Below are 23930 nucleotides of genomic sequence, written 5' to 3' on the forward strand. Positions count from 1 at the left end.
GAATGTAAAAAAAAAAAAAGCGCCTTTCCCAAGTACTCAACTGTGCACCGCTCACAGCTGGACTTGAACACTGGATCCGAAGGCAAGTGTCATACCAAAAGACCACATTCGACGAAGGAATATAGATAATTCATCAAACGTGATGTCTGATGTCAACAGGAATCACTCATGTTATCCAAGTGAGTAAATTGGAGGTTAATAATAATAATCTTGCCCAAGGAAAAAAAACGAAAGTGCCTGAAGCGGGTTTGAACCTAGGACCTTCCGGGTTACAGTGCAATGCCTTAACCATTCAGCCACTTTGTAAGTGTAATATCGCCTAATAGGCCTCATGTCCCATCCTACATGTTACGTGTTGCTGTTGGCCAGGGACTACTTGTAAAGCGCTTTGAGCGCGTTTAGTGGATATTGCGCTATATAAAAAAAAATACCTGTGATTTAGCACTTCTTTCCTTTAATAAGAGGTCAAATCTTTTAATAAGGAAATTAACTGCAACAAAACAAATTCTTCAATGCCTCAAAGGCAAATTACCCTATTTGACAATACTTGTTTATACCAACCATTCACAATTCCATCACACATTTCAAGATCTACTCAATTCACAAAGCTCTAAGTGGACTCTCTGTTCCTTATATTATTATGCACTGAAAACTCAATGCATCAGAACTTGACCCTTCGCAAACTCCATTGGCAAATCAACTCCAAATTGGAGTTCTTGCAAAGAGAGCTTCAATCATGACAACTTCACATCAGACAAAAGAAAACATTTTTTTCACTGTAACTGTGGTACAACACTCGCTTCCAGCTCCGCTGTCGACAGTTGACTCCTTGAAAAAAATCTATTAATTTGCATTCTGTCACTGCATTCAGCTTTAAAATGAGTTCCTGACTTTGTTAAAAAAATAGATGTACTGCTATTGAATTGGGAACTCTTGGAAAGTGCTTAGCACATTTTGTACAACATAAAAGCTTGTATTTAAAACTAACATTCTCAGATTTGTTGATCATATGAAGATAAAAATACAAAATACTGGGTGGGGTTCCTGACCTCCCATAGTGGGCAGGGAGGCACTTACTGTGTCTGTGTCTTCTATGCCCCTATATTTGTTTTCCAACAAGCTTTCTGTCTTTGTCTTGGAATGAGATTACTCGGTTTTGTCCTGGCCCTGGCTGGATACCCTAGCGGGGAGAGAAACAGTCAAATGTATAGAGTTTTGGGAGATGACATTTTTTGTCTTGTTAATCATTTGTTATGTATTGTTTTGTTTGTGTTTTTTTTTTTACATTTATGTATTGTAAACATTTGAGAGTGCTCCTCTTAAGCGGGGATCTGTACTTGTGTCAGGATGAGACATTTAGGTGATCTTAAACTAAGTAAAATGACAGTGTGCTCTTGGAATCTACATCTATTCCCTATTTGAACCAGTTCCCCTTTGTCTTACTTTTTCTTGGGTGCTTTAATTGTAATTCCAGAACTCTTGACTATCCCATTTCTTCCTTTTTACTGGCGCTGATGTGACCTAAATGTGTTGCAAGCACCGTAAAACCCTTAAAAACAAAATACAAAGTAACAGAATAAACACATGGCCAAGCATAGATTGAAATTCTCGGTCATGGTGAATTCGTACGCCCATATTTTTTTTTTTTTTTCATTTGCATTTGTGTACATTATATTTTTGCTTCTTTTTAGAGGGAGCAGGGGGGTTATGTTTTGTTTCTTTTAAGGTGACAAATGAAGTGACAATATTTAACTAATTCACTCATGTTAACTTTATTTTTATTTAATTTTTTTTTTTTCTATCAGTATAAATCCAACAAATGATTTTTTTTCAACAAACTTTGTTTTTCAAGACCTAATCTAAAATCATCTTAGCCGAGTCAGCAAGTCGTGGAAGGAGCACAAGTGGTGAAGGTGAGGAGATAACCACCGTTGCCACTCATGTTCATCATTGGATGTGTCCGTTGAGGCAATATCTGAAAAGGAAAAGACATCACAAAATAAAATTATATATTGGGATGGTTAGCATGCTTGAAATTTAAATAAAGACAAAAGAAACAACTTTGTGAAAAGCACTAAATGATCTTAGAAACGATTCAATATTTTTTTTGTTTGTTTGTTGCTTTAGGTCTCTTCCAACACAATTGAGGTTATATGAGAGACCGCTGAAACAAAAAAACAAGCAATCTAACAAAAATAGTACAAATGTAAATCAAAATCATAACCTAAAGATATCATAAGCTAAATTATAAATAACCAAGAACAAACAGGCAGAAGATTTACAGAAAAAAAAATATCCCCTGTCAAAAATACAATCACAAACCAAAGAAGCAGGATAGGCTAGTAAAGAGAAGAAGAAACGACATCACTATCGGATCGTACACCCATGCGAACATCATAGGTATATGATTCAAGGGTGATGCTCCCATCCAACCACCCGCAACGATTCAATAAAAAAAAAAAAAAAATAATGAGTGGCCTTGCTCAAATAACAATGGATCAATAGAGTCAGTAGCAGCGTAACCATAAGATGGTTGCAGTCTTCATGCTTCAGATCAGAAATGAAGTAGAATTTTAATAAGGGGATCCCATCACCTCACTTGGTAGAGTACACACATCAGACACAAAGGAACCTTGATTGATAAAAAAAATAAATAAAAAAAAAAATTGAGCTTTTATATAGCGCAATATCCACTTAACGTGCTCAAAGCGCTTTACAAGGGGTCCCTGGTCAACAGCAACATTTAACATGGAGGACGAGACATGACGCCTGTTAGGCGATATTACAATTTTTCGGACAAAGACAACGCGGCCAGGTACTCATTTTACACCTGAGTACGGTGAGAGAATGTGAGTAAAGAGTCTTTTCAAGGACTCAACTATGCGTCGAGCGCGAGGCTCGAACCCAGGACCTTCCAATCCGAAAGCGAGTGTCATACCACTAAACCACACAGCCGCACGATCTCGGGGCTAAGACAAGATTATGACCTCTCTCTCCCCAAAGCAGTGACTATGAGGCTGGGTCTTTTAGACCTGGCAGAAAGTACTTAGTGATAGACACATGTAGCCTATTCAAAGGATAGCAAGCAATTGCTACTGTCTGTTTAACACTACAGGAACCAAGATATAATACGAATCCGTAGGCCTCATGGCTTTTTATTTAAATACAAAATAAAATACACATCCTACCCACCTGGTACTCTCTCAGCCATGTCTCTGAAAGCTTCAACTGTAATCCTATGTGCTTCTCTTTGATGTATGTGTAAATCTCAACCAGAGGCTATAACAAGGAAATCATAAAAGAAATAGTGAAATATTGCTAATTGTTTTAGCTGATAAATTCTAAAAAATTGTAAATCTTAAAATTTGAAAGTTTTAGACATTTTTTTAAGGGGATGTTAGTATGTCTGTGACCTTTTCTTTTGGGTGAGTATGGATCATTGCAAGAGGATGCAAGGATTTAAAAAAATTAACTTCTGCAGTCTAAATTATGGAATATGAACTAAAATATTTCATTCATCTTTATCAGCATATTTTGTAATAAAAACTATTTTTTCAACTCCAAGCCATCTAATCCAAGCCAATCCATTACTATTGTACTTTCAACATTGAAGGTACACATAACATTATGTAGAAGTGGGTGGTGACAAATTAGGGAACAGACACTGGTGTAAGATTACAGTTTGAAAAAGTGTGTATGAAACAGTGTCAGACTGGTTAGACAAGGCTTGATAATGGGAGCAATCTATATTCGTGTTTTCGTTCAACCAATTCATCAATCACAATTCATTGCTGTCCAACGATTGGATATTTCTTCAGAAATGTAAACACGCTGCTTTGTTTATGAAAGTTGTAAGCATACACATGTGTCAAGCTGAACAAAATGACCAATCATGATTCTAGATATTTCAAAAACTGTGAACACTTTTCACTATGTGGGTCATTTTGAGCACATTTTGCTATATGACCAATGACCTCGAGCACATGGAAATGTAATATAGATCATGCCCATTCAGAGCTTCTTTGAGCAGAGTATAAATTCATTCATTTTCCTTTAAATTATTCCTCAACCCTTTGATAACACAACTCTGCACAGACACAACTGCCATACAGTACAGACTCACCTCTACAAACTGACAAAAGACAACCACAGGTCGAGAAGTTGGTAAAAACTCCATCATGTTTTTGACAATCGGGGCAGGGTTGTATTTGGATGCAACGATGAAGCTGAAACAAATAATAAAAAACAAATTTGCTTTCTTATGAAGGTTTATAAATATGGGTTATCAGAAGTTGCCTACACACCAGGAATATTTAGCAAACAATAAATGAGGCGATGAAACATTTGGTATTGTGTCATAAATTTCCAGACAGAAAAAATTAAATTATTAAACCAGAATTAAACTTAACAAAATTATTATTTTTGTTTTTGATATGTCGTTGTTGTTGAAAAACTACAAATGAGAAATCATTGGCAGGAATTGGGACTAAGAACTTCAGAGGTAGTAAAAGAAAGTAAAAGAAGACCAATGAGGAAATTTGCATATTTCTCCGGATGTGTAGATTGATTTATTTATCTATTTATTTTTCATTTATTTTTCACATTTATTTATTTATTAAAATGATGAAACATTTTTTGTCAAACTACTGCTACTGCCAAAATAAGGTCATAATATTTCCTGATTTCATTCAAGCTGTGAACATCTTTACCAAGGGGCATTCTGAGGAGAATGCAATTTTCTTTATTCTTTACTCGTTGAATGAAAAAATATTTTTTAAACCAGAAATCATAAAATAAAAATATCCATGAAAAGGAATAAGGGATTTTTTTTAAGAGAAAAATATATATTTATCAAGCAGTGACAATAATCATCCATGGTAAGATGGGGTCAAAGACTCACCAGTCAAGTTTTTTGGACATGATTATATCAGCAGCCTCCTTTTGTCGAGCAGCCCTTGATCTCTTTTGTATTTCCCTATTTGGTACAAACTATAGGATGGATAAAAAGAAAATATATTAGAAATTCATGGTTTGCTAAAATGACTAATCCAGACTAATCAGAGTACTATCCCTTGGACATAAGCCTTGCTACCACATGTCCATATACCCTTTCACTGCCAAGTGAACCACTGCTAAAAATATTCTGATGTAGGAGGATCCCAGCTGATGAGATTTTTCAAACAATATGACTGGACACTTTTAGTTATAGAGCAAAAAATGTATAATTTTTTATCTTTAATTTCTTGTGACAAAAGATTTCTGGTAAAGACAACATGATACATGATGATAATCTGCATTTTTCTTGCCAAAAAAATCCAGCTTTTCTTTTCTAAATCTAGTAAATCCAAGACACCAAGAACCCTTGTTACGTCACCGTGTTAAGAATCGAATCTTCCTAACGCTTGACACTTTTTTGTCAAGGATTTTAATTTTTTGACTAAAAGTAGAGCTACAAAGAAACTCCTTGAGGCTGAGGTCTGGTACAGTGAAAACTGCAAAATTTATAGTAAAATTGAAAGTCTCCAAATAATAATAGCATATGTGGTGAAAGTTTTATATGTTATATTTAAACCCATCAACACAATGAGCAGACAACATAATATAAAAACTAAAATAATTGGCTCATATTTTGATGTGAACAGGTGTGAGAGAGATGAAGAGGCCTATATAATTGGAGAGGATTGGAATATGTCATAAGCATTATAGCATCTACATCATCATGTCTGGTTCTGGTGGCTTTGTGATCATTTATGTACATCCCATCTGTAAGCTCTAATTGGACATGATGCTTGTTCGAAATTGAAATATCAAAATATTTTATACAGTTGTCTTCAAGTTATAAATGGTCAGTTTTAAAGACAAGTCAGCCGTCCCGTAATAAAAAACGGTTTTGACAAAATTCCTCTGACGCCATTTTTTAATAAATAGACAGCTTTTATTTAAAAACCATATTTTAAGATTATAAGGCTGGCCATGAAGCATATACCGCATTTTCCAGACTAAAAGCCACAACTTTTCCCCCTGATATCGACCCTGTGTGAAGTTCTAATATTTTTCTTTGTCCATGTGGGCCAAGTTTGCAGGCTTTATGACTATTGTTTTGATATTGTAACAAATAAACACGACAGAAATCATGCATCGCTAATGCTAATATTTTTATGAAGGTGCAGTTTTTATCCAGGAGCGGCTTATGATAGGATAAATTGATTTTTTTTTTTAATTTGGATGGCGCGACAACTTATAGCCCAGACTGTCAGAAAAATATACACTCCAGCACGGTTTCCTTGAACTCATTCAAATGTCCCGATTTTTTTCCTTATTGTTCTTTGTTATCATTCCATTCCCTCCTCAAACTAATTTTTGTCTCGAACACGGTTTCCTTGAACTAATTTCACCCAGCCAACGTAAAAAAATTTATTTATTAATAGTTTTTTTTTTATATGCGCCAGGAAATTTTGATCACTGATGATTTGCTATGGCATTGACAGTTGTGTATGTATATATCGTGTGGATCTATCTGCACTGCATATGTGTGCATACAATATGATACACATGCAGACACACACAGTCACTCACACACAGTGCGTGGCAAAGTCTAAACTGTGGAGCCTCACTGACCCCTCCCATCAAAACGTTATGGAAAGGCATGGTTTCCTCAGAACATTTTTACATGTCCCAAGGAGTTCAAGGAAACCATGCTGGAGTGTAGTACATTTTAAGTGAACGAAGCATGCTTCTCGTAAATTGAGCATACGAGTTTTTTAAATTTATGGGAAAACCCACTTTTGTCCTTCAAGACTAACGGATATATTATTGCACTGTTATGCCACACTGAACAAACAGTCCTCTTCTTCTCATACATAACATGTTTCCTTGTTTACCTGAAGAAGGTCAAAGGCCGAAACGTAGTTTACTTTGTGTTGTATCTTTTATAAGAGTCATTTTTACTCCTTTTATTTTACCAGCTATTTTAATTTTTGCCAAAAAACTTTTACTCTTCTTGCAATGCTAGACTAAGAACAAAGATTAGCGTCCAATGGTGTCATCTTTATTTAACATTAAATGAAGAAAAAAAAAGTTTTCTGGCCAAATTTTAAAATATGTTTTGTCACTGTGCAGCAGTGTTTTGATATCTTTGCCACCTTCACTTTGTTTCCTTTTCTCTTCCCCAATACCATTTAACCAATATACAATATATCAAATATAACTTACTGGTTTTGATTCCGCACTGTTCTCAGCAACATCGGCCCCACCCTCTTCACAATCACCACCATCATTATTATCAGGTCCTTCAGTATCTCCTGTATTATGACTGTGAGAGCTATCATTGACAAAAGTTCCATCTTCTTTTCTTACTTCAGTTTCCTCAAGATTAGGTTTCTCTGATTCTTTATCTAAAGCAATTTTCTTCGAACTACTTTCTTCGTTAACATCATCATCATCATTTTTCAAACCATCCGTAGTATTTAACATTTGATTATGATTCTCCTTCAAATCATGAAGCACTGACATTGGAAAACTGTAAACGTTAGAAAAATCTTCTTTTGAGAAATCAAAGAAGTCCATGGCTTTTCTGGAAAAATGAAAGTCAAAATTAATAACGTTAACATGGCAAATAATGAATTTGATTAATCAACACAATATTAACAATAAATCAATGCTCCTACATTTAAAATAGGAATCAAATAAATAGTCAAAATTCTATCAATTTCATGACAAAATAATTCGCAAATGTGCGACTTGTCGGGATACATTAAATAAGGTGATGGTTTCATAAGGAATTGTATGTGTTTGCATATTTGTTTTAAAAAATTAAATATAAAACACAAGTTTTTCTTTCTTTTTATCCAGGGGACACAATATTAAATTTAAATGATTGACTGGGTGTTTGATTTTTAATATTTCTCTTTTGCTTAAAATTTATCAAAATAAATAAATAAATGAAAGGATTAGACTGTGATTGGCATTTTCTTTCTCTCTTGGTATAAAAATAGATAGTCAAGCAAACTGTATACTATTTAATATTCTCGCAAATTTCGTCCAAAAAAGGAAGAAAAAGAAAAAATTTCACTGACTGAAACTTTCTTCAGTACATAAAATGTTGCACTGAAACTAAGTTATGACAACAACCTTAAAATTCAAATATGGATAGTCCGCTCAAATAACCTTAGATAATATAATACATGTATATAAATACATTTATCTAAATAATGTTATAAATAAAATGTTGAAAAAATTATCAAAGAATTGATATTCAAATAAATGATTCTGTATCACTGGCAGGACAAAGCACCATAGATTCAAAGGTTCAATGTTGCAACATTAGCAGGGCATTATACACAATGTGGTTTCCTCAAAATATTTTACAATAGGACATAGAATGGAAGCTTCAATTTGATGACCAAAACAGTGTTTCATTCATGTTTTGTTGATGAAGGGGAAACCCAAAACGTCCACATTATCTTGTTTTTGTTTATTAAATAGAAGCTTCCATTCAGTTTCCTATTGTCATTTATTTCTTCGAGCTCCAAGCAACAACATTTTCAATGCAGATCACAAAACATGGCACATTTTACCGGCAAACTTGATTGTCACTGCTTGGAATAAGCTGAATAAGTTTTCCTTGACCTGTAATTTCAAATGAAAAATGTCCATCAGTAGCTATGAAAATTACCCCTTCCATGTGATATCATACATGTCTTATTCCTTTTACATTCCACTACTACAGCTTGAAAATAGTATAGACTCTTCATTTGCCATTGTGTCAATTAAGAGTTAATCTAAAAAGAAATAAGAAGGAGAAGAAGAAGAATCTTTATTGTCCAAATAAAAGTATTTGTTTTTGGTTAATAATGCACTGAAGGTCATCATAAACAACACCCTGTCAAAGAAACAAAGCATATCCTTCACATGGCACTGTAGCATACGCACAGACACTCAATACATACATATACATGCAACAGGCTCACAGTACAAATATAATCATCAAATATGAGTATATAAATTACATTTCAAAACATGTTAATACACACTCACACACACACACACACACACACACACACGCACACAGACACCAAAAAAAAAAAACAATCAAAAGAGTCAGTTACCTCCCAGTCTTTGAAGAACACAGGACATCACCAGACCTTGACATGTCTCCACTATGGCCACATTACTCCCACACATTATATTGCTGTAGTTTAACATCTGCGAAAGGGTGTCAGCACGTAAATTGCTGCAGAAAATAAAGAAATAGGGTCTGCGAATCTATGCTTTTCAAAATAAGTGCTATAAGAAAATCCTGAGAGTTCCTTATTTGCAGCACAGGAACTAATAAGGATATTTGTATCGAGCAGAAGGACACAAATCACTATTGTCAATAGTCAAAAGAAAGAAATTGTCATGGTTTGGACACACTGTCCGCCATGATAATCTGTGCAAGGATGCCATGCAGGGCGATGAAGAGGGACAGAGGAGAAGAGAAAGACAGAAAAAAACTATGGCAAGACAACATCAAAGTGGGCAGGCCTGAATCTCAATAGCCTACTGGAAAAGGCCAGAGACCGTGACGAATGACGTAAGGTTGTGAAGTCTGCATCCTGCATGTCCCCCGATGATCAACTGGTCATGGGGTTGAATGAAGGTCTGTAAAAAGCAGTTCTAAAATATCCCATTATGTACGTTTTTCAAAAATCAGCAGTGATTCAAATCACAGATTATATTTTTAAAAAACCATCAAACAAATACAGTAAAGAGGAATCAAACCCACAAAATACACACATTCACTTGCAAGAACCTAGATTCAATTTTTCCCTCATAACCATTTACGAAATTACCCCCAGAAATCATTGATACAGGAACATTCAACAAAGCAATTGACTTAATTAAGAAAGTAGACATATAGGTTTTATATTAGTTTTGTTCCAAGAGGATTTGTGAATTTTGCAGTGATAGCCCAAAGACCTTTTTCAAAAATACGACTACTTGAAGAGTGAGAGAATGTGAGTACAGAGCCTTTTCCAAAGACTCAACTATGCACTTTCAGAGAGGACTCGAACCCTGGACATTCCAATCCAAAGACCAGTGTCATATCACTAGACCCATAGTCACACAATGAGATTTTACCATTATATCTGTATTATAATTATTCCTTCTAAAAAAAATAAAGAAGCATACCAAATTTTCTGTGGTTCTTTGGCATAGATCTTGAGTACAAGACGAGGTGTTGGTCGTAAAACCGTGAAGGATATAATGTGTCTGAAAAGAGAAAAATGTTTGTTATTTTTATTGTTTTCAAATTTAAAGCGGCAGTTAATGTCTTTTTGTCATTGGTTTTGTTTGTTTTTGTTTTTTACTTTTGAAGCTTACAATATTCTAAATGAATTTCATTTCGAAAAAAAATACAATTGACAAAATAGCACCACATATAACTAAAGCCATCAAATGAATACTTGTAATTAAATACTAATCGTATAAATCAATTTGTCCTCGTAAGTGTGTGTCTATAGGAATTTCTATACATGTGCACTTAGGAGTGAGAGAAATTGATTGGATGTACAAACATGCATACTGGTGTGAAAAGATTAGAGGACTCAATTGTGAGTACTGTGGGAGACCTCTTTATAATTATTATTATCTAGTATTTTCCTTTAGAACAATGATGACTAGAACACATGCATTACCATAAAATAATGATAAAACATCCAAACTAAAAACAAATTATAATCAAAATCAATCCAGAGGAATCAACAGAAACATCATCTACCACCCGTTTTCTCACCTTTTCTTCTTTTTCTTTAGATACTTAGCTTGAGAAAATTCTGTTTTGGTTTTGAATGTCTCACTGTTCTCAATCAATTCTTCAATAATTTTCTGGAAGATGACAAAAAAAATGTTCAAAATGAATATAAACACAAAAACGTTGACTTTCTGAAGCTCTAAAAAGATAAATTACGACCTTTAGAATCTATCCATGACTGGATTTCAAAAATAATTTAGAGGAATAATAAGATATCCCTGTCTTAAATTAAAATTAAAATTATTTTCCAGCGTAAAAATTTCATTGGATTTATTGAGACATAAGTTAGTATTCAAATGTAAAGAGAGAGTTATTTCTAATTTTCAAAGCAATAGAGCGTTTTATTGTATACAAGACAAATCTGAGTGTTATGCAGTGCTGCCAACCCTAGCCCATGTAAATGTGTACAATGGAGAGCCAAAATGAGTAAGATTTTGAACAAATGCGTACAATTCTGCAAACTCGATAATTAGCACTAAATCTGATAATGAGCAATTAGACCACACTAGCAACGATATAATCAATATTTGAAAAAATGAATAAGCTTACACTTTATAGATAATAGATAGTATCAACTTCCAGATCCATGTATAATTCTGATGGGTCAAGAAACATTTAGTGTGTAAGGACACCAAAAAGTGCATTAATGCTAAAAATGCTTAAATAATAGAAATTTAATCATGCGTACAATCCTCAGAAAAATGTGCACAATGAATGAAAATGCGTAAAAATACGCATTTTTTACTTAAGGGTGGCAACACTGGTTATGCCCTGGCACTGGTTGCTAGGACATAACCCAAATGAGTCTGGATTTGGCCGTACCCTCCTCGAGTTGCTAGGTTTAACAACTTTCTCATCGATCGCCCCCAACATGTCAGAGTAGGCTCAAATATATCATCAGTAAAAACTCTTTCAAACGGATGCCCACAAGGGTGTGTAAGCTCACCTTTTTAATTCAGAAAAGTGAGTGGAGCAGGCACTTATGTTGGTAACAACAAGATATGAAGTGAATAGAAAAGTGCCAGAAGACAATAGAGAATAAAAATTTTTCGCGGCGGTGGTGGGGTTTGAACCTGCGACCTTATTGGTACGACAACTCCGCCTGGCAGGTGAGAGCGTGGCTCTACCGTGTGAGCTATCCACGAACACAAAAATATTCGTTTCAAACCCAAAGTCATTACTAGATCCCTTCTCTCACCCACTTCTTGAGACCGCCGATTCGTTCGTACACCACCATCGCGAATAATTTTGACCAGCAGTTAAGCTTAATAGCCAATATTCTCAACACAAACATATAACATAGAAACGATTGAGACAGTGAGTATGCTCCGGTGTATGGGGTGAATTTTTAATTCAGAAAAGTGAGTGGAGCAGGCACTTATGTTGGTAACAACAAGATATGAAGTGAATAGAAAAGTGCCAGAAGACAATAGAGAATAAAAATTTTTCGCGGCGGTGGTGGGGTTTGAACCTGCGACCTTATTGGTACGACAACTCCGCCTGGCAGGTGAGAGCGTGGCTCTACCGTGTGAGCTATCCACGAACACAAAAATATTCGTTTCAAACCCAAAGTCATTACTAGATCCCTTCTCTCACCCACTTCTTGAGACCGCCGATTCGTTCGTACACCACCATCGCGAATAATTTTGACCAGCAGTTAAGCTTAATAGCCAATATTCTCAACACAAACATATAACATAGAAACGATTGAGACAGTGAGTATGCTCCGGTGTATGGGGTGAATTTTTAATTCAGAAAAGTGAGTGGAGCAGGCACTTATGTTGGTAACAACAAGATATGAAGTGAATAGAAAAGTGCCAGAAGACAATAGAGAATAAAAATTTTTTCGCGGCGGTGGTGGGGTTTGAACCTGCGACCTTATTGGTACGACAACTCCGCCTGGCAGGTGAGAGCGTGGCTCTACCGTGTGAGCTATCCACGAACACAAAAATATTCGTTTCAAACCCAAAGTCATTACTAGATCCCTTCTCTCACCCACTTCTTGAGACCGCCGATTCGTTCGTACACCACCATCGCGAATAATTTTGACCAGCAGTTAAGCTTAATAGCCAATATTCTCAACACAAACATATAACATAGAAACGATTGAGACAGTGAGTATGCTCCGGTGTATGGGGTGAATTTTTAATTCAGAAAAGTGAGTGGAGCAGGCACTTATGTTGGTAACAACAAGATATGAAGTGAATAGAAAAGTGCCAGAAGACAATAGAGAATAAAAATTTTTCGCGGCGGTGGTGGGGTTTGAACCTGCGACCTTATTGGTACGACAACTCCGCCTGGCAGGTGAGAGCGTGGCTCTACCGTGTGAGCTATCCACGAACACAAAAATATTCGTTTCAAACCCAAAGTCATTACTAGATCCCTTCTCTCACCCACTTCTTGAGACCGCCGATTCGTTCGTACACCACCATCGCGAATAATTTTGACCAGCAGTTAAGCTTAATAGCCAATATTCTCAACACAAACATATAACATAGAAACGATTGAGACAGTGAGTATGCTCCGGTGTATGGGGTGAATTTTTAATTCAGAAAAGTGAGTGGAGCAGGCACTTATGTTGGTAACAACAAGATATGAAGTGAATAGAAAAGTGCCAGAAGACAATAGAGAATAAAAATTTTTCGCGGCGGTGGTGGGGTTTGAACCTGCGACCTTATTGGTACGACAACTCCGCCTGGCAGGTGAGAGCGTGGCTCTACCGTGTGAGCTATCCACGAACACAAAAATATTCGTTTCAAACCCAAAGTCATTACTAGATCCCTTCTCTCACCCACTTCTTGAGACCGCCGATTCGTTCGTACACCACCATCGCGAATAATTTTGACCAGCAGTTAAGCTTAATAGCCAATATTCTCAACACAAACATATAACATAGAAACGATTGAGACAGTGAGTATGCTCCGGTGTATGGGGTGAATTTTTAATTCAGAAAAGTGAGTGGAGCAGGCACTTATGTTGGTAACAACAAGATATGAAGTGAATAGAAAAGTGCCAGAAGACAATAGAGAATAAAAATTTTTTTTGGTCAAAATTATTCGCGATGGTGGTGTACGAACGAATCGGCGGTCTCAAGAAGTGGGTGAGAGAAGGGATCTAGTAATGACTTTGGGTTTGAAACGAATATTTTTGTGTTCGTGGATAGCTCACACGGTTAGAGCCACGCTCTCACTCTGCCAGGCGGAGTTGTCGTACCATAAGGTCGCAGGTTCAAACCCACCACCGCCGCGAAAAATTTTTATTCTCTATTGTCTTCTGGCACTTTTCTATTCACTTCATATCTTGTTGTTACCAACATAGTGCCTGCTCACTCACTTTTCTGAATTAAAAATTCACCCATACACCGGAGCATACTCACTGTCTCAATCGTTTCTATGTTATATGTTTATGTTTGAGATTTGGCTATTAAGCTTAACTGCTGGTCAAAATTATTCGCGATGGTGGTGTACGAACGAATCGGCGGTCTCAAGAAGTGGGTGAGAGAAGGGATCTAGTAATGACTTTGGGTTTGAAACGAATATTTTTGTGTTCGTGGATAGCTCACACGTAAGCCACGCTCTCACCTGCCAGGCGGAGTTGTCGTACCAATAAGGTCGCAGGTTCAAACCCCACCACCGCCGCGAAAAATTTTTATTCTCTATTGTTTCTGGCACTTTTCTATTCACTTCATATCTTGTTGTTACCAACATAAGTGCCTGCTCCACTCACTTTTCTGAATTAAAAATTCACCCCATACACCGGAGCATACTCACTGTCTCAATCGTTTCATGTTATATGTTTGTGTTGAGAATATTGGCTATTAAGCTTAACTGCTGGTCAAAATTATTCGCGATGGTGGTGTACGAACGAATCGGCGGTCTCAAGAAGTGGGTGAGAGAAGGGATCTAGTAATGACTTTGGGTTTGAAACGAATATTTTTGTGTTCGTGGATAGCTCACACGGTAGAGCCACGCTCTCACCTGCCAGGCGGAGTTGTCGTACCAATAAGGTCGCAGGTTCAAACCCCACCACCGCCGCGAAAAATTTTTATTCTCTATTGTCTTCTGGCACTTTTCTATTCACTTCATATCTTGTTGTTACCAACATAAGTGCCTGCTCCACTCACTTTTCTGAATTAAAAATTCACCCCATACACCGGAGCATACTCACTGTCTCAATCGTTTCTATGTTATATGTTTGTGTTGAGAATATTGGCTATTAAGCTTAACTGCTGGTCAAAATTATTCGCGATGGTGGTGTACGAACGAATCGGCGGTCTCAAGAAGTGGGTGAGAGAAGGGATCTAGTAATGACTTTGGGTTTGAAACGAATATTTTTGTGTTCGTGGATAGCTCACACGGTAGAGCCACGCTCTCACCTGCCAGGCGGAGTTGTCGTACCAATAAGGTCGCAGGTTCAAACCCCACCACCGCCGCGAAAAATTTTTATTCTCTATTGTCTTCTGGCACTTTTCTATTCACTTCATATCTTGTTGTTACCAACATAAGTGCCTGCTCCACTCACTTTTCTGAATTAAAAATTCACCCCATACACCGGAGCATACTCACTGTCTCAATCGTTTCTATGTTATATGTTTGTGTTGAGAATATTGGCTATTAAGCTTAACTGCTGGTCAAAATTATTCGCGATGGTGGTGTACGAACGAATCGGCGGTCTCAAGAAGTGGGTGAGAGAAGGGATCTAGTAATGACTTTGGGTTTGAAACGAATATTTTTGTGTTCGTGGATAGCTCACACGGTAGAGCCACGCTCTCACCTGCCAGGCGGAGTTGTCGTACCAATAAGGTCGCAGGTTCAAACCCCACCACCGCCGCGAAAAATTTTTATTCTCTATTGTCTTCTGGCACTTTTCTATTCACTTCATATCTTGTTGTTACCAACATAAGTGCCTGCTCCACTCACTTTTCTGAATTAAAAATTCACCCCATACACCGGAGCATACTCACTGTCTCAATCGTTTCTATGTTATATGTTTGTGTTGAGAATATTGGCTATTAAGCTTAACTGCTGGTCAAAATTATTCGCGATGGTGGTGTACGAACGAATCGGCGGTCTCAAGAAGTGGGTGAGAGAAGGGATCTAGTAATGACTTTGGGTTTGAAACGAATATTTTTGTGTTCGTGGATAGCTCACACGGTAGAGCCACGCTCTCACCTGCCAGGCGGAGTTGTCGTACCAATAAGGTCGCAGGTTCAAACCCCACCACCGCCGCGAAAAATTTTTATTCTCTATTGTCTTCTGGCACTTTTCTATTCACTTCATATCTTGTTGTTACCAACATAAGTGCCTGCTCCACTCACTTTTCTGAATTAAAAATTCACCCCATACACCGGAGCATACTCACTGTCTCAATCGTTTCTATGTTATATGTTTGTGTTGAGAATATTGGCTATTAAGCTTAACTGCTGGTCAAAATTATTCGCGATGGTGGTGTACGAACGAATCGGCGGTCTCAAGAAGTGGGTGAGAGAAGGGATCTAGTAATGACTTTGGGTTTGAAACGAATATTTTTGTGTTCGTGGATAGCTCACACGGTAGAGCCACGCTCTCACCTGCCAGGCGGAGTTGTCGTACCAATAAGGTCGCAGGTTCAAACCCCACCACCGCCGCGAAAAATTTTTATTCTCTATTGTCTTCTGGCACTTTTCTATTCACTTCATATCTTGTTGTAAGCTCACCTCTACTTTACATCCTCTATACAAACGATTGTGTGGCTAGCTTTGATAACTGCCAACTCATCAAGTATGCTGATGACACCGCAATACTCGGCCTGCTCAATGATTCCGTCTCCGAATTTAAATACACTGAGCAAGTTAGTAAATTCAGCAAATGGTGTGCCGATAACTGTCTAGAGCTCAATGTAACAAAAACAAAGGAACAACTGTTTGATCACAGAAAAATAGGAAAAAGAGCAAGACAAATAACAAAAATTAACAATCAGGCGGTTGAAACTGTTGAAACGTTTAAATACCTTGGTGTAATTATAGATAACAGTCTAAGATTTGAATCGCACACCAACAATGTCATCAAAAAATGTAACCAGCGCTTGTATATACTCAGAAAATTAAGGTCTTTCAATGTGAACAGAAAGACCATGATACAAATCTACAAGTCATTAATATTGAGTATCGTTTCGTTTGGCATCACAACGTGGTATGGAAGCTGTGGAACAAAAGAAAAATCCAAACTACATAGAACCCTCAGAGAGGCTTCAAAAATAATTAACACAGACCTTAGAAGCCTTGACACAACTTATATTAATGCAGTTGAGAAGAAATCTTTTAACATTATCAACGAAAAGAGGCATCCGCTGAACGAAAAATTCCAACTTCTGCGCTCCGGAAGACGGTATCTAGAAGCAAAATGTCGGACAAATCGACATAAGACAACCTTCATTCCAACCGCCATAAAATTAATTAACAAATCTTCTGTGGAAAAATGAGACAACCAATGAAAATAACGAGAAGCAGTGTCGTGAATCATCATCATCGACATTGCCGCCGTCGTTATCATCATCATCATCATCATCATCATCATCATCATCATCATCATCATCATCATCATCATCATCATCATTATCGTAGTCATCATCATCATCATCATCATCATCATCATCATCATCATCATCATCATCATCATCATCATCATCATCATCACAATCATTGCCATCTTCTTCTTAATATAAGACACTATATTTATAATATGGTTATCTGCTGTCCCAGCAAATATATCGTATCGTTCTATCTGTCTGTGTGTGTGTCTGTGTGTATGTATATATGTATGTATGTATGTATGTATGTATGAATGTAGGCATGCATATACGATGATATGCTGGTTTGTATGTATGTCTGCATGTATGTATGTATGTATGTATGTATGTATGTATATGTGTTTGTATGTACGCTCATTTCTTTTGTATACACGTGTAGAAACAATGTGCAAGCGTGTATGTTCGTGTATGGCTGTGTCTGTATTTGTAAATGTGTTGATGTTCATACCATGAACCAAACTGAGCATTGTTTACCTCACATGAATTGCCTTTAATTTGGACAATAAAGATTATTATTATTATTATTATTATTATTATTATTTTCTGAACACCACCCAATCAGGGGGTTTGAACCATCACCATATAAAGCGAGGCACAGGAAGTCAGAGGGAGTACTTTAAGATTTGATGAGCTGGACACAATAGTGCCAGCGGTCGTGTTTTATCTTATTTTATTATAGTGGTGTTCCTTCTTCATGGATGGCAGGAGAGAGACAAGCAGGATGAATGGATAAGTAGAGCTGTGTCACACCTATTTGTGTTGTAGATGTAACTTAGTTTCTGTAATAAACGTGTTGTGTTTGTTAATCTTGATGTTCTATATTTTATCATTGTTATTCCGCTACCATTGTCTAGCTGTGAAACATAGGCTTCTTCTTTCTCTCTCCTCTGTTCAGGTTAGGCTCAGTGCATTGGCCTGATTTCCCAGGGAACTTATCACGAGTTCCTTCTGTCTATCGTTCTCCTAGTCTTTTCTTTATGTTGACGTTTTGGGTTATCAGGCTCTGCTGACTTTCCGAGAGCAGCCCGATTCATTACACCGAGCAACTGAAAATTGCATTTTTATACATGTTTTTTGTAAAAATTAAAATAGAATTCTTGGAACATGGCAAAAAATCGTAAAGAGAGAGATATATATCTAATGTTTACCTTAACTGACCATTTGATTATAATACATATCAAAGAAACCTTGAAACTACAAGAGAAAAGACATCACCAGGATTAAACTACAAGAATAATGAAATATTGAGAGACTTCAATCAAATAAAAAAAGGGACAAATATTTTGGACAAACAACTCTCCTTTGCAAAGAACAGGGTTGAATGGATTAAGATTGAATGTTACTTTTCATATAATACACAAAGCCCACATAGCAAGCAGATTCTGGGTATACAAGATGAAATCCTTTATTTTATGTTGGAAGGAACTAAAAGCGGTTTGTTGACTAATGTTACACTTTTGATAAAAGTTAAAGGGGGTATCACAACTGAAAGTAAAACTAAAATATTAATTCAAGGAGAAGGATCAAATGATACATCATCAAGATAAGACATACTTACTAAAGGTGGACCTAATTGTAAGTCAAAAAGCGTATTGTATGGATACAAAGAATATACATAGCAATCTCTTGACATAAATCAAATTATGATGAGCTTATACAAGACTTTTTTAAAAGTTTATGTCTGCTTTTCTTATATTTTAGTTACTTTGTTAGCAAAGGAAAATATATTTTTCCTCCCATTCCTCTTTTTATATAAAAATGTTATTTTACCTCTCCAGCAACACCCTCCTCCTTCATTTTCATAATGTCGTCTTTAGACAGTTTTTGATTGGAATCCAAATCTTGTAAATCTCGATTGTCTGTACTGGGTTCTTGGACTGAGTATTCAGAATTTAAAAGATAGATATTTGATTAAAAACATCTAAAAATATAATACATATATAATACATGGATAAAACTTTATTTTTCAAATAAAGACCAAAACAATTCAAGAATTACTCATTTTTGGGCAGACTAACAAAGTGACAAACAAATGTTACGATAATAAAATTCCATAACAGGACATAAGACCAGATCGTCAAAGGTGATAGCACAATCTGTTATACGACCATCTTCTCCTAACCCATCACAGTCTGTACTCAGTTATTCACAATGAGAACATAATTGATGATTGCAAGTATAGTTTATTTTGAGATTTCAAAAAGTGAGAATTTATCTTTGTTTACCATTTGAATCAAACTCTGATGCAGACTTTTTGGTGTCCACTTTGACAAGCTTGCCTTTATCAATCTCAAATGTTGATCCATATGTTTGTCCAATCAGCTCATCAACACTGAACTTCTGCTTCTCAAAGTAGACTTGCCTGTGAAAATAATGAAAAAGTTGAACAAATGGCTTTCCAGTAGAAAAAAAATACAATATATATATATATATTGTATTTTTATATATATATATATATATATATATATATATATATATATATATATATATATGGCTGACTATTTTCACCGTACGGTGAAAATAGTGTTTTAGGCTATTTTCACTGTACGGTGATAATATATATATATTAGACCTGTAAATGAGCTCTATAAAAATTGACTGAAACTCTTCGACAAACTGAAGATTCAATTATTTTTTTTTAAAATAAGGGCATCATTGGAGAGGAGAGTGATAAATACAATATATCAAAATAGTGGGTGTTATTTCTTACTGGAAGTATGACTGCCATAATTTGATGTAGAAGGAATGCTAAATAAGCATGTCATTCATATAGGTAAAGATGACTTCATCAAAGTCATATTCCTGCCTCTGGAATTTTTTTGACATAGAAAAATAATCACCATTATCACCTTTAACTTCTAGCCATGACCAATTGAATTTATTCCTCACGGGACTCACATCTTTATCGATGCTCGACAAGTCTGAATTGCGATCCACGAACAGCTCAGCCATTGTGAGAACATTAGAATAATGTAGCAATGAGCAAACTTGATTTTCAATCAGTAAATGACAGAGAAAAAAAAACTTAAATAAATATGACTTCAGGCCAATACACTGAATTATTAAGTAGAAGTGAATTATCAAGAAGAAACTTCGGCAGGCGTAGCGGAAAAATTCAAAGAATCGAAATGAAGGTAAATCGCCACAAAACAGCAAGCTCGCTTGGGCTTGAGCAAAACAATGCCAAAAAACGTCCTGATTTGCACGGGAATTAATTAGGCTACTTATAATTGTTCCTTATGATCAGGTACTCAATCAGTGAAGAAACGGTCAACCAGTTTGTTTACAACGTGAGGCAATCGAAATGTGCTTGTAGCAATCTATCCTACCTTTCGATTTGAAGATGTCTACATAACGGACTTGCGGCATTCGCAATTTACTTTATCATAGTTTTGAGACTCGAAGGGTAAATGTGGTCAATTTTGGCTTAGATGAAACAGTGAAATTTATCGCTCGGTGGCTCATTTAAATTGGCTACAGTTGGGATCACGACGGATTGGAAAGTGAAAAAATAATTTAACGAAGGATGTGTGAAAATACCCAGGGAAGTGTTCAGACACGCCTTTTATAAAAAGCGTCGATTTGTCTTGGCAATATATACATCGTTAATATAAACGGTCGCCATGAGCTATGCGTAGCGCTGTGGAACACTCCTAATTATTTTACAGTCATTCGACTACGATTTGTGAATTCTTTCTTTTTTTATTTCTTTCTTTCTTTCTTTCTTTCCTTTTTTAAATATTTGAATTTGACAAATTGACTGATTTCAGTTAATTGACTGAGAATTTACAGGTCTAATATATATATAAAGAAGAGTCCGAAATTTTCTTCTTCTCCTTTCACAATTCAGATCATCTGCGTTTCCACGAACAATGAACATAATAAGAGTAAGAAAATAATAACATCAATGATACTCTTTATTCTCCTTCCTACCCATTCACAAGAATTTCTTTCTTTTACCTTTAGGATTTTTTTCTTTGACAAAAAAAGGAGGAGGGATGGTAAATTGATAACATTTGCAATATGATATACACTTAGAGAAGAAAAAGTTTTGTTTTTTTTTAATATGGCGTCAATAAGATTGAACAAACAAATATGGACATACATTGGAGACAGTGAATGTTGCAAAATATATTGGTGTTAGCATGAAAAAAGACCTAACATGGGATGAGCATATTAACAAGATCACAAGTAAGGCAAACAAAACACTGGGATTTTTAAGGCGTAACCTAAAAATTAGCTCCTCGAAAATCAAGGAAAAGGCATACAAAACATTTGTAAGACCTGTTCTGGAATATGCTTCCACTGTTTGGGATCCCCACACCCAAAAATACGTCTCAAAAATAGAATCAGTGCAAAGAAGAGCTGCACGCTACGTCCTGAACAGACATCACAACACCTCAAGTGTATCAGACATGCTGGAAAAACTACAGTGGCCGAAATTAGAACACCGCAGAAAATCAGCAAGATTAACCATGTTATTTAAGATCAAGCACCACCTCACTGAATGCCCAGTCATCAAGAAAAAACTAATACCAGCACCTTTGAGACAGAGAAGAGGTAACAACAACCAATACAGCCTCATAACACACAGAACACAATACTGTGGTTTTTCCTTCTTGCCGCGTACGGTCAGAGACTGGAACCAGCTTGACGCTAAAGTGACCGAAGCCACTACAATTGATGCTTTTGTGGCAAGTTGCTACGCAAGAAGAAGAACATTGACTGTGATAGTCATTTTCAGAAAGCCATCCAACCAATTCGACCCTTTCCGTGTGAATGACAATGATGACACAATAATCACAATATATTTTTAAAATCTGTAGAAACCCCTCAAAAGTATGGGCAATTTCATTATTGATTTTATTGACATGTGATTGATGTCCTTTCAAGGAAAAGGAAAGTTATATCTAGTCTTCTATTGTATAGATTTCTAGACTGTCAAAGTGGAAGAATAGCTAGGATAGCATATAGAAGTATCGAAGTGACTATTCTCACCCCCCTAGTCTAGGATGCTAGTCTTCATAGTAGTCCACAATTGTTGTATGTTTAATCCAAAGGTTGTAATGCAGTAATTTGTTAAGTTTCTTGTCACAAGTTGCACAATTTAAAAAAAAATCAATCAAATCCAAATCGCAAAAAGCCGGCGACGTTTTTTTCGGTAATCCAAGGGGGGGGGGGGGGGGGGGGTGAGAATAGAGGCAGCCATAGAGTATAGACCCGGGGGTGGAGTTGGGAGTGGATGTGATGATTAATTGTTTTAGTTTTACCTATTTTTTCGGATCTGAAAGGATCTACAAGCATCATTTCTTTTAAATATTACGTTGTCCTTTTCTTTGATGAGATTGTCATCCGTCATTTCATCCATTTTACCAACAATTCTTCGGTCGATAAAGGAGCACAAGGAAGCAATGAAGCAATATCTAACTTTCGTTTTCGTTTTGAAGTGATTTTCATCACTCGTAGTTATTTCTCTTTGGTGCATCTTTAATTCAGAAAAGTGAGTGGAGCAGGCACTTATGTTGGTAACAACAAGATATGAAGTGAATAGAAAAGTGCCAGAAGACAATAGAGAATAAAAATTTTTTTCGCGGCGGTGGTGGGGTTTGAACCTGCGACCTTATTGGTACGACAACTCCGCCTGGCAGGTAAGAGCGTGGTTCTACCGTGTGAGCTATCCACGAACACAAAAATATTCGTTTCAAACTCAAAGTCATTACTAGATCCCTCTCTCACCCACTTCTTGAGACCGCCGATTCATTCGTACACCACCATCGCGAATAATTTTGACCAGCAGTTAAGCTTAGTAGCCAATATTCTCAACACAAACATATAACATAGAAACGATTGAGACATTGAGTATGCTCCGGTGTATGGGGTGAATTTTTAATTCAGAAAAGTGAGTGGAGCAGGCACTTATGTTGGTAACAACAAGATATGAAGTGAATAGAAAAGTGCCAGAAGACAATAGGGAATAAAAATTTTTATTCTCTATTGTCTTCTGGCACTTTTCTATTCACTTCATATCTTGTTGTTACCAACATAAGTGCCTGCTCCACTCACTTTTCTGAATTAAAAAGTCACCCCATACACCGGAGCATACTCAATGTCTCAATCGTTTCTATGTTATATGTTTGTGTTGAGAATATTGGCTATTAAGCTTAACTGCTGGTCAAAATTATTCGCGATGGTGGTGTACGAATGAATCGGCGGTCTCAAGAAGTGGGTGAGAGAGGGATCTAGTAATGACTTTGAGTTTGAAACGAATATTTTTGTGTTCGTGGATAGCTCACACGGTAGAGCCACGCTCTCACCTGCCAGGCGGAGTTGTCGTACCAATAAGGTCGCAGGTTCAAACCCCACCACCGCCGCGAAAAAAAATTTTTATTCTCTATTGTCTTCTGGCACTTTTCTATTCACTTCATATCTTGTTGTTACCAACATAAGTGCCTGCTCCACTCACTTTTCTGAATTAAAAATTCACCCCATACACCGGAGCATACTCAATGTCTCAATCGTTTCTATGTTATATGTTTGTGTTGAGAATATTGGCTACTAAGCTTAACTG

At 36.4% G+C, this 23930-nt stretch overlaps 1 protein-coding gene across 1 annotated transcript; it reads right to left on the reverse strand.

Moving 5' to 3' along the window:
• Nucleotides 1-1753: 1753 nt before the first annotated feature.
• On the reverse strand, nucleotides 1754-22805 carry LOC144967578 (tRNA (adenine(58)-N(1))-methyltransferase non-catalytic subunit TRM6-like). Its single transcript, XM_078905026.1, has 12 exons — nucleotides 22633-22805; nucleotides 19588-19724; nucleotides 19133-19239; nucleotides 10778-10869; nucleotides 10174-10254; nucleotides 9108-9232; nucleotides 8577-8628; nucleotides 7213-7573; nucleotides 4901-4989; nucleotides 4124-4226; nucleotides 3193-3279; nucleotides 1754-1975 (listed from the first exon to the last, which is right to left on the reverse strand). Exons 1-12 carry the CDS (start codon nucleotides 22728-22730, stop codon nucleotides 1880-1882), a joined length of 1428 nt encoding a protein of 475 aa, XP_078761152.1. The 5' UTR covers nucleotides 22731-22805; the 3' UTR covers nucleotides 1754-1879.
• Between the last annotated feature and the right edge of the window lie 1125 nt (nucleotides 22806-23930).

This window comes from Berghia stephanieae, chromosome 1, assembly GCF_034508935.2.
Source record: "Berghia stephanieae isolate SIO BIC M18660-M18661 chromosome 1, UCSD_Bste_1.3, whole genome shotgun sequence".
NCBI classification, from domain to species: Eukaryota; Metazoa; Mollusca; class Gastropoda; order Nudibranchia; family Aeolidiidae; genus Berghia; species Berghia stephanieae.

What these genes read in the sequence shown, in the direction of transcription:
- LOC144967578 (XM_078905026.1), bottom strand. Translation starts at nt 22,730, where the DNA reads ATGGATGAAATGACGGATGACAATCTCATCAAAGAAAAGGACAACGTA. An exon ending in ATCAGAGTTTGATTCAAATG is followed by an intron (nt 19,240 to 19,587) that starts GTAAACAAAGAT and finishes CTGAATACTCAG; the next exon opens with TCCAAGAACCCAGTACAGAC. An exon ending in TGTTCTTCAAAGACTGGGAG is followed by an intron (nt 8,629 to 9,107) that starts GTAACTGACTCT and finishes TTGAAATTACAG; the next exon opens with GTCAAGGAAAACTTATTCAG.